Below are 17,874 nucleotides of genomic sequence, written 5' to 3'. Positions count from 1 at the left end.
CTTTAATTTTTTCAAAAATCGACAGTGCGCCTTATAATCCGGTGCGCCTTATGTATGAATTCTGGTTGTGCTTACTGACCTCAAACCAATTGTACGTGATACACGACGCTCAAAAATCTGTCAAAAAATGTTTTAGCACAACTTTGGTAAGCTACAAAGCCACACCACTTTGATGGATTGTCGGAGCATTACAGCTACGGCTTTAACGGAGTTAGAAGTTAGCAGGAAGTTAGCTTGCTAGTTTCCACCCCAACATGATATATCATGTTCTGTCTGAGAGATTTCTGAAAATTTTTGTAGGGTTACTGAAGTTGGGCTAGCTGGTATATAATGATATGCTGTGTGACCGCTAGCGACACAGCTAAGTTAGTATAACATAAACACAATCATGCTGGAGCATGAATGCTAACTTTTTTTCCACTCTATAGAAGTTAACGTGAGGGTTCCCAATGGTTAAGAACAAACGCAATCGCATGGCAGGATGCTGTAAACGGACCAAACTTCAGACAGGAGAACAACTGAGATAATCCATCCACAATACAAGGTTAGTCATTAATATACTGCAACAACATGGGAATAGAGCAGCTGCGAGAGAATTCAACATTAATGAATCAAAAGGTACAGAAGTGGAGGAAGCAAGAAGAATGAGTTGAGTAAAGTTTGACTTATCTGACTGCTTTGTTTCACTTAATGCTCCTTATAATCCAGTGCGCCTTACGATCCGAAAAATAGGTTCAATGATACGGTGCTGCCACAAATTCAACTTTGTTATATTATACACAAAATTACCAACACATTTAAAAGTATACTAAAATGCCCAATTAAAAACTGTTTTGAATTGTAGTTTGAAACCAACACGTAGGTATTTTCTCATGTTAATTATGTCCAGTTTTACTTAGCCCCCTCTGTAATTAAATCCTAGAAGGTGATAATGATTTTACTAGTGACAGCTCTGGGCTTGTCTGAATAGTTTGGTTCTCCTCAGTTTGCATTTGTCAAAATTACATATATGGCTCTAACTGGAAAACAGCCTCTAAAAAAGCAAAAGCAAAAATAACCACTTGGTTGACAAAACATGAAATTTAAGGACTAATGTAGAGGAAAGTCTTCCAACCGGCAATTACAATTTCCCTCCCTCTTTTGCAAGTTAGTGCAAATGTCCACTGCTATAGTATCATAAAACTTTACGGATTAAAAAATATATATAAAAATACCTCAAGCTCAACAGGATTATTTTTCTGATGTTCTGAAGAGCACTTTACAGGCAAAAAATCAATGTATCTGCACTATTCTTTGCAAGTCCACTAATAAAGAGTTATTTTGGCTGAGTCAATAAACAGAAAACAGATCTTGACAAGCTAAGTCACTAACTAGTGACACTATAATCAAATAAAGTTTAACAATCCAAATAGAAAACTATAGCTAGGATGAATGTAATGTTAATGTTATGAAAGTCAAAATATGAACTAAGACAATGAAAAAAAAAAAAACCTTCTACCTTGGGGGAAGACCTAGACGAATAGAGCCTTCAAAATGCTTTCAAGATAGATCAACATCCACAAGAAAGCACAAGAGTTATTAATGTATTACATTCTTAGAACCCATCTACCATGCACACCAGGCTGTCTCCTGTGCTTAATTCTGCTTTATGATTACTGCATTACACTACAGGCATAACCTTACAAACATTAAAGTAACATGTTGCCTCAGTTGAGTTCCTCGCTGGAATTTTTTCATTAATTTTTATTGATTAAGTCAGCATATTTGCATAATTTATCTACGAAAATAAAGAGCATATATGCATTTGTCTGTTTCTTGCTTTTTATACCAACTGTTCATAAACACAGAGAGCACACAAAAAGCAGTCGCAAATAGTTATATTTTCTTTAAGCACCGGTTCGAGCACTGTTTAAGCACCGGCACAGTTTCGAAAGTACCGGTTTGGTACTGGTATCGAATAAAACCTAAACGATACCCATCCCTACTGGAGAGGTGCTCATGATCAAAGGAATGTCTTGATCCTACTGCTTGAACCAAGACTGTACAAATTTAAGAACATAATGACAACATTCAACAATCAGACTTAACACACACACAAAATCTGGGAAAAAGACCATCACAGCTGTATTTTCAGCAGACATTCTCTGGTTAATCAAGTATAAACTACAAAATAAACAATAAATAAAAAAATACCGGTACCCATCCCTACTCTCCAGCCACTCTGTGCTGGGGGAGATTTTATTGCAGAAACATCCTATCTGAAAGATCTGTTTCTTGTGACGTTGCTTCCTGCCTCTATGACCCTTTTGGTCAGCAGGACACACACACACACACACACACGTTCTTGCACATGCATACACGTTCACACACATAGTGCCTTGTCTTTGTAGCCAAGGGGGGTTTTACCGAGGAGGTGCTGTGTTGTGTTTTGTGTGAACTGTAACAGTTTGTCAATAAATAGCTGCGAGGGAAGCTGCTCTTTGAAGGATTTTGGGCTGGAGACAGTTTAGGAGCGCGAGCTCCAAGAGCTGGTTTTTGACCAAAAACTTCCCTTGCTAGCAAGTAAAAGATGTTAGTCTTGTTTTTGTCGTTAACAAGAATAAGTCTCTAAACTAGCGGGGCTTGAGGAAACACAGACCCAACAGTGTGGGTGACAGGAATTGTCTTAGAAAACTACTTAGAGGAATAAACATCACCAAAAAAAAAAAAAAAAAAAAAAGTTTCAAGAAATATGAATCCATATTTAATGAGGCAAACTGAGTGAATACTGTTTCACATTGTGTCCCGTTTAATGTTTAATGCTGATCCAGATGCTGCTGCTCTTAAGTGAGATGAAACATGATGCTACACGGCTGTGTTAATAAGAAAACAAACCCACAAGCACGTACACATGTAAGTTCACTTGATGACCCGCGCTAGTGGTAGCAGCTGGGTCCGATTGCACAACCTACCAGTCATCCTGCTCTTACAACCTCCACTGGGACTGGAAAAAACCGTGAGGAGAACAACCTTTCAAATGATGTGAAAGACAAATGTTTCTTTCTCACCAAATCTAAAATGCATTACCCGTTAACAGTAACAAACCAAGCAGTTGGAACGGCACAGAGCTGAACCGCTTTTGCGTGCCTGCCCATAAGATGAGGCATGTATTTCATGAAAGCTGGAAAATAAAATTCTGTGAAAATGTGCAGACGTAAGGTCATTAACCTAACAGGAAAGTACAATGTCTTCAGGTGAACATCCCTCCTTTGCCATCCCCAAAGAACACCTGTTTGACTGTCTGTCTACTTGTTTGCCCTTTAGATCTGCCTCCATTATTCAACACTTTGACTATAGGGAGCTAGGGTTGCATTGGTGTGTAAGGGAGGGAGAAGGGGGCACTGTGCCTTGAGAGGAACGCCATAGAGTTGTGACAGGTAGATAACACCTGGATGAATAATTCAAATTGGCGTAAGCTAGCTGAAGCAGTGACAAGACAAGAAAGAAAACACAAGATGTGAATAAATCATCAGTGAAGGGACTAATAAATGAAACACCGGGGAGGGATAACATCTCTTCCTACCTCCTACTCAAGCTTTAATCATTCCAACAACCTTGTACATGAATATTCCAGATATAACCAGCTACACTAATGTCTTAGGCAGTAAGAGTATGGTGTTTTATTATGCAATATCACCACTAAAATAGTCACCAAAATACAAAACAGTCTGATTCCACAAGGAGTGCTAGTACTGAAACTACTACTTTTAAAAAAAAAGAAAAAGAAAAAAGTCACTGCACAAGCAGTCTATTTAAATAGAGGAAAGAATCATTTCTGTAAAACCAGTAATACTGTGATAATAATATTATTTTGATATTTCCCCAGCACATTAAAGTACTTTCTCAGGGATAGGACTGGCTAAACAAACGATCCATACGTGTGAGTTGGTATGACAACTCACACGTATGGAGTATGTAACTGTTTCAGGGGTCAGTGGCTTGAAGCTACCATTTATGGGAATTTGCCTAAGTCAGAATCCAGCTTTCATGTGTTAGCACTGGTGCTTCAGTTGGTCTAAATTAGGGGTGGGTTTTTATAATCGATTCATCGATTAAAATCTATTCTGGCTTGGAGAACGTAAAATCGATTCATTAAAATCCTGAATCGATTTTTTTAATATATAAATTCATTTTGCCCGAAATGCCAGAATCTCTGGTGACATCTCACAAAATTTCAAGAACAACCAAACAGTTAAGACAGTAAATGAGAGCAGGTACACGGATTTTGCACATAGACTTAAACACACAGCGCGACCCGCGGATCAGAATCAGTTAGATGTCGCCTTTCTCACAGTCGGGGCTGAAAGCCGACAGCTCGCTGATTCTGATCTGTCGGCGGGTCCGCGCTTTGTGTTCACGCCCTTTATGAGCCGATTCTAAAGCTGTTAGTTTGATCTCTCTCCAAACAGTATTGACCGAACCAGCAGCAAAAGAAGATCCAAACGCTTCACATAAACATCGTCATGAATTCACTCTGACTTTTACTGTTTTGCTTCCACCGCGATGCACAGCTCTCTCTCTCTCTCTCGCTCTCTCTGTACTTCAAGAACAGTTTCCCTTTCTTCATTAATCTTATGCTTGTTACGCACAAATCTACTGTTGTTTACAGTGCTGTCGGCTGCTGTTTTTTTCCCTTTTACATTCTTCCGAAAAGAAAACCTCATTTCTGCTGTTCAATACTGAACAAATTTAAACTTTTTAAAATTATTCAAAATGCAAAACACTTAACCGTGTCTCTAATAAAACCGCTGTAACATCAGAGGTAATGTTCATATGTTGATTAATGGTTTTCTTTCGTTTTTGATGTACTGCAGAATATTTTTATAAAATCCCAGAACAGGAAAATCACCTTCATGTTTTTCTGTGTTTTATCTTCAGCTACTTTCACACAAAGGCATCTGCTGTGACGCTTACACCTGTGATAAAGTCTTGCGTGTGTCAGCTTCCTTTTTATTGATACAAAAATATGTAAATGTACTGATCTGAATTATAATATTTCTGACTGTCAAAATTTCCCAGATTTGAATCGAATCGAATTAATCGATTCGGGACCTTGTGAATCGGAATTGAATCGATTCTAGAAATCAGTGACGATACCCAGCCCTAGTCTAAATCTCCATGGAAGCAATTTTGCAATGAAGGACATAAAACAACAAATAATGTCCCAAGAGTTTAATCGACTTCCAGGCAAGAGATTGAAGCAACTAACAACAGCTATCCCCGATAAGACATGGTAGTAAATACATTAGAGGGTTACCTAGGCAACGAGTGTCCAGAAAGCCCGCCAGTGACCATGAATGGGTTCCAATGTGGCCGAAGATTCAGATAGTGGGCTCCACCTGGTGCATAAAGCTGTTCATGACCAGGCCGAGGTCAGACTATAGTCAGCCCTCTATTTTCTTTTTATTTTATATTTACTAATTACAGAGATGGGCAGTAACGCAACTGTAATCTGTTTACTTTTTTCAAGTAACGAGTAAAGTAAGGGATTACTATTGCAAAAACGGTAATTAGATTACTGTTACTTTGCCGTAGGAACGCTGCGTTACTGCGTTACTAAAACCGAGATTTTTTTGCGAGAATGTCTCATGACAGTGACGTAAGCGAGTGTGACGTTCGTGACAACAGCTGTCTGCAGATCAACAATGGATCATATATCGAGTGCGGGAGAGAGTATGAGCGTGCAGCATTTAAAGCGTGGAAGTACTGACCTTACTTTGAGTTTGGTTCCATAAAGAGTGACAAAAACATTAGTGTCCCTTGTGCGTTGGAAGAAAACTTCTTTTTATACCGAACACATAATTAAATGTTTTGCTTGATGCATAAAGTTAAAAGCTTAAAACTAATAAAACAAGTTTTAAATAGAGACTTTTCCATTTGATTACATTTTGTATGATGGATTATGCAGAAAAAGTAGAATTGGGCTGAAAGATCTATCGCTTTATCACCTATTCAGGTTGTAAATCGTGTTTTTAAAAAGTAACTAAGTAACTAAGTAATTAATTACTTTAGAAAATAAGTAATCAGTAAAGTAACGGGATTACTTTTTGGGGGAAGTAATCAGTAATTAGTTACTGATTACTTTTTTCAAGTAACTTGACCAACACTGACTAATTATTAATTAATTTTTGTTGTTTAACCATTTATAGTTTCTGTTGCTTTTCAGCTAAATTATTCTGTATCTAAAAAAAGACCATTTCTTTTAAGGTTCATTGATTGCACGATGCTTATAAACCCAGAGTAATACTGCTGAAGTATCTTAATTAAGACAATTATTAATTATTACTTTTACCATCCAGCTGAGACAAGAAGGCTGAAGAAAAAGTGAAGTAGAAAGTTTAAAGCAGTGCTGAACACAAACTAATGTACACAACTGTCTAGACGAGTGAACTGAATGGACGAGTGCGGAAAATTTCTAAAAAAAAAAAAAAAAAAAAAAAAAAAAAAAAAAAAAAAGTCAAAGAAAACAAAGAAATATTATGTAATAATAAGTTAAATAATGTATTACACACAAATGCTTAACTGTGTGAAAACATCTGTTTATGAAGGATGTCCCACGTAAAAGATTAAAAATGGTTCATAATAATTTAGTGATAAAATGTCATATTTCAACTGTGGTAATTTATGTTAAAAAAAAAAAAAAAGAGTCATTTAATTAAAAATATATTCTATACAATCAGCATTAGTTTTTCTGTATCTTATTTTGAAGGAGTAATATGTGTTCGCAATGCATTGTGGGAAGCAGAAGCTATAGTCAGTTGGGAAAAAAATACATGGTACAGAAAACCTGGCTGTGTTTAAACTTCATCTCCTGTGGCCTGAATCTTTATATTAGGGCTGCACGATTTTGCATAAAATGAGAATCACGAATTTTTGGCTTAGAATTCAGATCACGATTCTCTCACAATTTTCTTTTCCAGTATAAATATTTATTGCACTTATTAACTGCACATCAACTTCGTAACAGTTGAAACTGAACATAAAAACAATAAATAAACATAAAAACAATAAATGTCTCACGTTTTGTGGTTGCCGCAAAATGTTGTTCTGCTTGAAATTCCGTCTCCACCGTTGCTCGACACTGCGTGTATAGAGCAGGTAGTGCAACAATAGAAAAATAGTTGCAGGACGGCACTGTGTAGCGTTTGTCTAGGGTGTTGATCATTTTCCTAAATCCCTGGTTTTGCACAGTGTTGATGGGAGCCATATCTTTGGTCAGGTGATAAGTAATAGCCTCCGTAATTTCTTTGTGCCTGCGGAAGTTCGACGGGTATAGGGAAGCGCTGTATAAGGTTCCCGTTATTGATGTTTGGGTGGTTGACCAGGACGGATTTTCTCCAGTCACTTTCTCCTCATCCCTGACGTGCTCTCCGTTGTTTTTTCCCTGCTAATTTTAGCAGCCAGCTTCTGTATCACGTGGTATAAGGCTCCGCCCTTGTCATTTATTGAGCAGGAAGAGAGAGCGCTTGTTTTCATGCAGATTACGTCCCGGATCAAAATGCAGTACAATCGTCGTCGTTGTTTTTTTTTGTTTTTGTTTTTGTTTTTTTTTTTAAATCGTTGTCATTTGGAAATGAGATCGCACATAAGTATGAATCGAGATCGCGATTTTCTAACGATTAATCGTGCAGCCCTACTTTATATACACCATCGAAAGCAATGGCTTTTCACTCAGCACTTTCATCGAGTTATTCAAGCCACAATTGTAAAAGATTGTAAGCCGTCGAGAATACCGTAATAAAGGAGCAAGACGCTCAGTTTCCTGGCTCATGAAAATTGAGTTTGGCTTGCTGTTGACCTGCGTTAACATACACAGTGTATCCAACACGTAGCGATAACAGTGTAAAGGATAACCAAGCCTTCTCAGAATACAATGCACCACCTTGACAGATGGAAATTAAATAAGTGCATTAAAAAGTAGATGGTCTTACCTGTTCTCTGTGATCCAAAAGTAAGAGCAACTCTGTTGAGCAGATCTGGCTTTGCATACTGGTCCTCATCAACCCGCACCCAAAAACAGCCCTCTGACATTTCTTGGGGACGAATCTTAAAATACACAGCCATAATTTAACATCTTTAATAAACCAGTTAGGGCTTGACAGAGAAATATAAAGATTACTTAATTATTTATTAGTCATATTAAAGCCTCGAGATATAGTTTCCCATGAAGACTGACACCAAATGTTATAAATAAATAACAATAAGCACACCACCAGGTATTTGCATTACTTTCCAGATTAATATAAAGTGCAGTATTCCCATTACTCAATGAAATAGTTTTCCTCCTTGGAACAATAACATAAAGTCAGCAGAACCTACAATACAGACTAAAATAAAGAAAGTCAGACAAGCAGGTAGATAAATAGATAGAAGTTGGTAAAACCTCAAGCTTAATTTTAAAAATATATTGAGGAGTCTTTAAATTGAATCCATAGTCTATCAAAGAATATTTTCAAAGTGAATACTTCCTTTAATCACCAAACGCTGGTAGCACTGCTGATGTTTTGAAGAATCAACTATCTTTCACTGCATATGTTTGTAGTTATATTAAACTGATCTCGTTGTCACTGTCAGCAACTGGCTTTGAAAGGCAATTAGAGCCAAGATACAAACATTGTTGCGTGACTCAATATGCCGGACCTTACTAAAACACTTGTGAATATTAGATTAAGCAGAGTCCAATGAAATGCAACACTAACGGAAAGCTGACTTCCTCCTGTATCTATTACATGTGTAAATTGCCAGCTGTATTTTTGTATGTCCACCAAAGCCAAACCTTTCAAGTTCTTGTTATATGATGAAGAAATGAAGAATGGTCAAATTAACACCATGAAACTCTGGTGCAGATGTGGATCACCTTGTTTAAAATTGCAAGACAGGGCACTGACCTCAGAAAAGATACCCTTACTAAGTGCCACTCTATTAGGAAAGTGATAAATGAGTGTCACTGCATTAGGACTGCTGTTTGTGGGCAACAGTTGGAACTTGAACTCTTATTAATGAGAAAGTTTTACAACAGCTTTGTCCCAAACACAGCCATATGCAAGGGTCTTCCACAGCTGCAGGACAGGTTCTCCACATGTCCTACAAGAATGTTCTCTGTAAATTTCAAACATCTGGTTTAATTTGCTGAACATCTGTACTGTTGTAAATCTGACATTAAATTATTAATCAAACCACAAACTAACATCGCTGGTGGTGTGAACTAATATTGCTTTGCGGATAACAACATCTGTATTAGTACCACAGAGGCTGCTCTGACAATAGCATCTGATCATCTGTTATTTTCAATTATTTCTGTCTTGGCACAAAGTGAGAAAGTTGTTGTTTAATTCTCAGAGAAACACCTGTACTTAGCAGGAGCTGCCAATAAACATCAGGAACGAAGTAGAGGGTCTCTACGTGGCCTAAATTTTAGTTTCTTCTTTCAAAGTTTTTGAAATACTTCATTTTTTATAATGTAACATACACTACGGTGCATTGTACCAACTGTAGTATGTTACATCTGTGAGTCTTACCTTGGACCAGTTCAGGCGCTTCATGGAGGTTTCAGGCTTGAATTCTTTCTTTGGCCTGAGGCCATAAGGCAGAGTGTGGTGGGTAGGTGAGCCTAGACCACCCCCAAATCCAAGAGGGGGTGGTGGGGGAGCACCAAATGGAGGAGGCATTCCAGGTGGTGGAGGTGGTGCAGGACAGCCAGGTAACGGAGGCGGAGGGGGAGGTGGTGGTGGGACTGGCCCAAGAGATGCCGGAGCAGGAATTGGAACCCCAGATGGGATTGTTGAAGAAGATGATGCCTGTCCAGCATTGGCTGGCCCCACGGGTACAGCTCCAAACTGAAAATTCAAGCAAAATAAAATTCAGCTATAGAAATAGAAATAAACGCACACACACACATGCACGCGCAGAGCTCAGAACTGAAGCAGTTTTGAATTGAACAGTAAACTGTAGCCTGGAATTTAAAAAATTATACTTGAAATACAACATCATCAATTAAATCTCCAAAACAGGCTGAACAAGGCTGATGATACGACATCTCAATCAGCCAGTCCCAGAGTTCATAGTTTAGGGTTCCATGCTATTGCACTTAGCTTCCAACTTGAAATGTATTTTCTGCAGAATGAACGCCTTCGTATTTCATTTATTTATTTATTTTTTAAATATCACGTGGCAGTGAATTCACATGTCAAAGAAAACAAAGAAAAACGACTTATTGGGGAGACCAAAAGCAAAACAAAATGTGCTTATACACCATGTTCTGTATTCTTTCCTGTGTAATACCTCTACGGTATGGATACCAGAGCTGTACTCTTTCAACCATTCAGTAAAGGCCAAATGCTCAGAAAGGGTCCAGATACTGTTAAGATCATACACACAATGATGTTTTTTCAAAAATACAAAAAAACAGAAATGCTATAGCTTTGTAAATTGTATCATATAGAGCAAATGGCTTATTGATCCATGCACCAGTTTTAGATTAAAGACGCCGACTAAAGGTCAGCCCTGGGCTCTTATTCTGCGTCTGCAGGGAAGAACACCTTTGCTGAATTAACAAGCACGAGTGAAAGTCTGTTTGGTGGGAGCGAGACTGATACAGGCATGGTCAAAGACAAAGAGACAAAGTATGTATGCATGCACCTGCACCGGTTAAATGTACCATCACCATTTGAACCAAGGCAGTATTTGAGTATTCATCCTGTGTTTGCTCACTCAAATTGAAAAATTATCATGGAAAAAAAAGGAAGTTCTTTTCCTCTCTCTGAGTGTGTAGTTATCTTGCAGTGCCAGGGTGTAGGAGTAACTCTCTGGAGTGTTGTGGTATGGGAAGGGGGGGCTGAAGGGGTTGTCAGAATAAATTGCTTTTAGAACAATTTCCTCTTATGGGATAGAGATCAGAGAATTAGAAATGGCCAACATGGAGGACTGGTCAGTATTCCTATTAGACTTAGTGTCAGCTAGCCAGTAGAGCAGCCTCTATGTCAAACCAAACGGCAGGCTCCAGTGAATAAAACCCCCACCCCTATGCCGCAACCCTAAATAACAAGAACATCTCACCATTGGAAAGTAAGAAAAGAAAGTTGAATTGCATTTCAATGCAATATTCAAGGGATTTTAATTAGTAATCCAATCCAACATTCTCTTACATCTCACATCCCGTTTCGAATAAAAACAAATGTACAAAAGTACCTGGGACCTGAAGGCCTGTAGCTCTGCTTGGAGTTCAGCTATTTTTTCTTCACACTTGACCAGCTGAGCTTGTGCCTCCTGTCTGCTTAGAAATTCCTCATCAAACTGAAAAAAAGAGCACCAAATATCCAGTTTATTCAACCAAGCACACATAATACTGACTTGGAATATAACTTGAAATTAGCTGATTTCAGCTAATGGTAGAAACAGATACAATTACACTGCTACATTACAATAAAACATTGTTTTAATATATCTCACTTTAAAATGAAGTTTGCGTATTTTAAGGTCAGTCTGGTCATTATTCCACAGCAAGATGTCACGGTTGCTAACTGATGTTTACAAAAACCTATATGGTTGTTATTCCTATGGCCTCATTATATTTAGATTTTTAGAAGAGTTTGTGTTTCATTAGTACCTTATTTTATACAACACATTAGTTTAAATGTCAGCATGCTATATTTTTGCTTCCTTTTGTCATTACTTGCCTTCTGTGCCAGTTCCGAAGCTTGTTGTTCATATTCATCTATTCGAGATTTATCCACGCACACCTCTGAAAAACAAAAAACAACTAGTCAGAAATTATCAGTGCTCTACTGAAAAAAATAAAGTAATTAAAAAAAAAAAAAAAAAAAAAAAAAGCTATCAAAATTGTGCAACTTGCCTAATAGGTGGCTAAAGTCGACATCGAGGCGCTTGCGGTAACTGAAATCTGGGTCAGTGCCACTACGGTGGAGCACAATTTGAGAAACACATTCCTCAATGATCTTAAAGTACTGTGGCCTGCGAGCGAAGATAAATGAGACAAAAAGTATAGAGAGATAGTTAGAAACATACAACTGTCTTTGAGCCACAGGCACAGGCTTTCAAGCAATTTTAATCTTTTATTTAACCAGGCAAACCATTAAGAACAAAATGCTCTTCAAAATGGTGGCCTGATAATGGCAAAGAAACCTTAGTGACAAAATTTACACTCGCTTTTCTCTGCTGTAATAAAATTAACAATTTAAGTCACTCCTGGTAGCTGCATTTAAATGACATCAAATACTATGCATGGCTATCCACTGTGTTTACGCTACGTTACCTGCAGATGACATCAGGTTGCTGCAAGGTATTCGCATACAGTTCTACAAACATTACGCAGGATATCATATTACAGGAAATCGTTTCTGTCTTCAGTCTTTTCCAACTTTCCTTATTGTAAAAATGCCGTTTCATCTTTTATTCATGACATGCTTAATGGTCTGAATAATACAATACAATTTATACCATTTATGACTCAAAGTACAGCAGACAAGTTAAATAAAATTGCCATCTCCCTCTGCAAACTTGTGGTGTCAGATGTTCATGTTGTGTGACTTTGCACCACTCACACAACAATTTGCTGGCAAAGACTTCTTTTGATTATCGCAGATGTTCAAAGCTTTAAGGCTAGCGATGCTATTAGTTGGAAATTGATTACAATTTATTAACACAAAATATAATCTCTATTTAATACTGAAATTTTATGCACTGCATTGCTACACACAAGAAACAGTGAGCAAAGACACTCTGTGCTCAAGGCCTAATGCTTTCCGCTTACTGTTGTACTTTAAATAAGGCCTGGGACTGCAAAAACACCTAATTGTATTTGTTAGTTTTAATCTGTTTAGTGTATGCAGGAAGAACATGGCTAGCAAAAAGATACGGGAAATGTGCCCGAAATCTTTTACAGTTACTGTATTATATCAGAGATAGTTTAATATACTAACAGACAGCTCTAAACTAATTAGCATATTACTGAGTTGTTTTTTCTTGTTGTTTTTCAAGTAATAGGTAAAATTTGAAAACAACTCACAAGAAAAAAAAAAAAAAAAATCACAACATGGTACACTTTACATGCACAAGCATATAATTACTGCAATTAACACTAATTAATGGAAATTATACATTTTTCAACTTTGAGGGGGAAAAAATATGCACACAGATACCTTAATGCAGAGAATAACTACATAATTCCCAGTTTGGCCTCTTTTGATTTTTATTTAATAATTAAACTAATAGTGGTGTATCAGATGTCTCGCACTATATCAAATATTGAAAACCTATGCCAACAGGAAATGGAAGTACTGTAAGGAAAGAGAAAATTTATCACAATTTTATTTATTTAAAGTTCTGCCCCTCACTTTGCTTTTAGGAGGGTGGTAATGTGTTTGCTTACATACATGTGTCCATATATACCACAAATTTGGTATTCACTGAAGCAATATTTAAGCTTTCTGTAGGACAGGGAATCAACTGTGTTGATTGTGGAGACAGTAAATTACTAAAGTGAGGTAAATGCTAATGTTACACAGGTCCCTGTTACAAGACCCTTTGGGTTCCTTCAAACCTAGCGCCTTAATAAAAGCACTGTTTTGATGATAATATCAGCAAACGCTGAGTAATTGCATTTAAACTGTTTCATATGGCTCTGCTGGACACACTGATCACAAAATAACCAGGGCCAAGCCTCAATAAGCAGAAGGAAATAATATAATAACAACAGATGACATGCAACGCTGGGAGGCACAGTGCTATTGTGAGTTAAAGATAAAGTGAATGTTTGATCTGTTCATTATCTTACAATGATCCCGCTGAGAGTCCTAATCCCTTCCACACCAAATCATTAACTAATACTTTGATACTTACAAACAGTGATTAATCAGGGATATTGGTTTCCACCTCTTCCTAAAACAATGCAGAGACTGCATCTCATAATACCATGCATATGATTCGAAACATTAGCTACACAATGGAATCACTGAATCAAAAACATTAACAAAAAGAATTCCAATAACTAAAACCAGTGCAGTTCATCAGAGGGACCACATTCAGACAATGCCTAATCTGCCACTAAGGACAATCAACAATGCAAGACAAATTTCTTAAGCAAACCCAGTACACATATTTAACAGAAATACTATAAGCTAATGGAGCCTTAATCACTAAACTACAGGGAGAAATATGTTCATTCCATTAAGCTACTATTTTTAAACAGTCCTCACAATACTGATGTTAAATTATAAGATGAATTAGAGTGAATTCATGTTCTAGATAAAAACAAAATCAAAGGATAATGTATTATTTTTTTATGGTCAATTTTTAGTACTTTTTCCTGATGAATAATTTAAAACATAAGTCAATTATTATAACTGCTAGTTGTTATTAGAGATGGACCGATACGTATCGTTCCGATACTGACCTAAATTACTGGATCGGATATCGGAGAGAAATAAAAAATGTAATCCGATCCGAAGTATCACAAAATCACCTCACAAAACGCGCTGATTGGCGTAACCCAGCTCAGCGCATTGGAGCAGTATGTGTCACGTGATAGAGCGGCTGTTGTCTGCGAGACCTGTCGGCGGTCTGGTGGAGCCTTTGGAGCCTCGCTATGCTTCCAAACAGTGTCATTTCATCTCAGAGAAAACTATCCCAGAGGAGTAAAGCAAGTGTGTAAGTGCATGTCTGAATGTTTGCATAGTATTTTCACGTTAAGCTTAACAACTGATATATGGAGCCACAGCTGGACTGGTCGTCGGAGTTCCATATTGATGTGAAAAGGAAGAGACTTGTTCCATACTTCAGGTAGAATAAAAAAAACCCAAAAACAAACAAAAACAAAAATACAAAGCTGGAGTTATTCTGTCTTTGCTACAAAGCTGACTCTTCTCTCATTCTCTCCCCTCCCTCCCCCTTTGCTACTTCAATCATGAAACTGATCAATGACCAGCTGATCGTTTTTTCTGCCGCAAGTCCCGTCTTTCTTGTTTGTTTATCGCCCACTTTGCGCCAGAAAGAGGAGGCCAGCAGATAAACAACAGCAGCACGTTTAAGCTTGATAAGCTGTTGTTAGAATTGATTTAATATTAATTTTTAGTTTCAGCTGATGTTTGCTGGAGCCACGACTGTAAAAGCTGCTGGTCATGATATCCGTTTGGATATGTGGTAAGAGGGAAACATGAAAATGAATCCAGGAGATGTCCTTACTGAATCATCAGAGCTGAATAATGATGGAGAAACAGGATTACATTTTAAGTGACATGAATGAGTTGAAGAGAAGTTATGAACTGTTTCTGAGAGACAAATAACACCAGGATCCTTTTTTTTTTTTACGTAGCTGACGGCTGGTAATTGTGCAGGGGCGGGTCTAGCAAAGTTTTGCCAGGGGGCCAGGTAGGACATTAGCAGGGAAAAGGGGGGCACAAAAAATACTTTTCTTTGATATTTCATTTAAAATGACTAACTTGTTGATTGCGTCGATTAAGCATCACGAGGCGGGGGTGGTTCCCTTTCTTTTTTTTTTTTTTTGTGGGAGTTGGCAATCCTATTAGTTAGGTTGTTTAATATTTCTGCTAGGTACACTTTAAAATACCAGAATAGGGAGGATGGTGTAGGTTTAAGTTTGTTAGATTGATCAGTGTAGCTGAACTATAAAATATTTTGGGTGCAGTGTATTTTTTGCATACAGGTATAACAGAATAGCTTTACTGTTTTGTTTTTTAAAAATTGAGCATGAATTATACAAATTGCAGCAAGATATTTATAAAAAAAAACAGTTTTATTGATTAAAAAAAAACCACACTATATCGGATTCATATCGGTATCGGCAGATATCCAAATTTATGATATCAGTATCGGTATCGGACATAAAAAAGTGGTATCGTGCTATCTCTAGTTGTTATGTGTAATGTTCTCCCTTTATATTAAATTAGAGAATAGAAGCTGAAGTTGCATATCTCAGACTACCACTAGAAGGACCCCACGCACCACCAGTGGTACGCATACCACAGTTTGAGAATGACTGTTCTTGATAAGATAGCTGATCTCACGGTATAGCTGACATCAATTGGATATCTTTTCTTATTGTAATCACTGAAAATTTAAGTAAACAGAGCCTGTCCTGGATGTATCATGGCTGAACAGTTTAAATTAAACTCAAATTAAACTCTAGAGTTTAACCCCTTCAAAAACAAATAAAAACAAAATAAGAAATCAGAGCTAGCATTTTCAAATCATCTAAATCTCATAGGTTTGGGGGGGTTTTTTTGTTTTTTTTTTATAATGCAAATACAGTATGTCCCATATTATTATTATTTGTCTGAAAAAATCCTTTAAAAAAAAAAAAAAACAACAATAACAACAACACAAAAAAAGTTGGGCCTGGGAAAGTTGCCTAGTTTAAAAACCCATGCTAACATACCTGGCTAAACATTTCCCAGCTCATTAGATTCAGTGGGGATAAAAACATCCTACAGAAACGCAGCTTTTCAAAAGCAGGGATGGGCAAGAGTTCAACACTCAGTGAAAGACTGTGCGGGCAGCTAGTTAAACAACAGAACAGTACTTCTCAAACTATCAATTGAAAGACATTGGGGGCCTCATTCTCTCAGTTCCAGTTTGTGATGCACTGTCTATGTACAACTCTAAATGTTATATATAGTGATTTACAAATCATTGATTTTAGGTTTTCTCCTCTCTTCTTACCATTTTTTTAAGATGGCTTCAAAAATTGTGTACTCTAGACAGTTACATCCCTGCAACAGGGAGCAACAGTGTATGTTTTTAAATGTATGAAATATTTGTGAATGGTTAATGATGTTTAGCAAAGTGAGGGCAGTCACAGAAGCACCAGTGCTTAAATAAAAAAAATGTATATATTAAAAATAATAATAATCAGACAGAGCTAGAGAAGAGCACCAAAAAGGTGTTGTTTTTTGGCAGGTGATGCATTTTGTATTCTTCAGACTAAAGCTCCATCTTTTGATCAAGCCAAGTCACACCCAACAGCAAGAGAACCAACATAAAATAAGCCTTTGAAAAGCACCATTAATAGGAGATGAGAAATGCTCTGTAGCAATGGCTTCTGTAGAAGGCTTAGAGATGAAAGAGAAAGCATTCTCTTTGTTAACCAATGTCATTGAGAGGGTTTAAGGCGGCAAGAGCTAGACCTCCACAAAGCATAAGCTCTTCAACAGTGTACATCATTAACAATGTTCAAAACTGCTTAGACCCTGAGATGTGTGTGCATTTAGGTAAAATGTGACATGAAAATGCAGTCAGAATACAGTCTAGAGACTGTAAATTACATTACTATACTCTGCTATTTTTAAGAAAACGAATAAGGCAAACCAATAAACCTGATTAGTGAACAAATACATATGAATAAAAACTACTAAAGGAAAATTATAAGTATACAAGTAAACATGTAGTCTAAATAAGGAAACATTTAGCTGATTCATTTAACTGACAAGTAAAGCATTACTCGATTCATTAAACTGTGTGTGTGTGCGTGTGTTTGTGTTGATTTTTACCTGATCAAGTGGTCATTTCGTATAAGCACGAGGTGCTGCAGTATAGAGAGGAAATATGGCTCTGCACTGCTGTCCTTTACCATGCTCTGCACAATACTGAATATATCACCTGCATCAGTGCAGCGAGTCAAGGATTTGTATTTCAATGTCAACAGTGCAATTTCACGTAAAAAAGAAGGTAATGACACAAAAGTAAATGTAAGAAAAATGTGTTTTGACTCTAATTTACACTTTTGTTTGCATAATGTCAGAAATAATTTACCTTAACTGGATCCCATAAATGTCTCATAAGAAAATTAGGCACAATTACAAG

At 37.1% G+C, this 17,874-nt stretch overlaps 1 protein-coding gene across 10 annotated transcripts in view; it reads right to left on the bottom strand.

Moving 5' to 3' along the window:
- The window catches only part of LOC113020887 (protein diaphanous homolog 3), a 175,155-nt gene that overhangs the window by 128,814 nt on the left and 28,467 nt on the right, over positions 1-17,874 (bottom strand). For all 10 annotated transcript variants that reach the window (XM_026165174.1, XM_026165235.1, XM_026165217.1 and 7 more), the window contains 6 exons: positions 17,562-17,678; positions 11,891-12,009; positions 11,715-11,779; positions 11,227-11,331; positions 9,558-9,875; positions 7,971-8,085 (listed from right to left, as the gene is read on the bottom strand). In XM_026165174.1, coding sequence (XP_026020959.1) covers positions 7,971-8,085; positions 9,558-9,875; positions 11,227-11,331; positions 11,715-11,779; positions 11,891-12,009; positions 17,562-17,678 — 839 coding nt within the window. The remainder of the gene's footprint in view (positions 1-7,970; positions 8,086-9,557; positions 9,876-11,226; positions 11,332-11,714; positions 11,780-11,890; positions 12,010-17,561; positions 17,679-17,874) is intronic.

Source organism: Astatotilapia calliptera, chromosome 1 (genome assembly GCF_900246225.1).
Source record: "Astatotilapia calliptera chromosome 1, fAstCal1.2, whole genome shotgun sequence".
NCBI classification, from domain to species: Eukaryota; Metazoa; Chordata; class Actinopteri; order Cichliformes; family Cichlidae; genus Astatotilapia; species Astatotilapia calliptera.
Note: the sequence above shows the minus strand (reverse complement) of the source record. Positions and strands in the feature narration are given on the sequence as shown.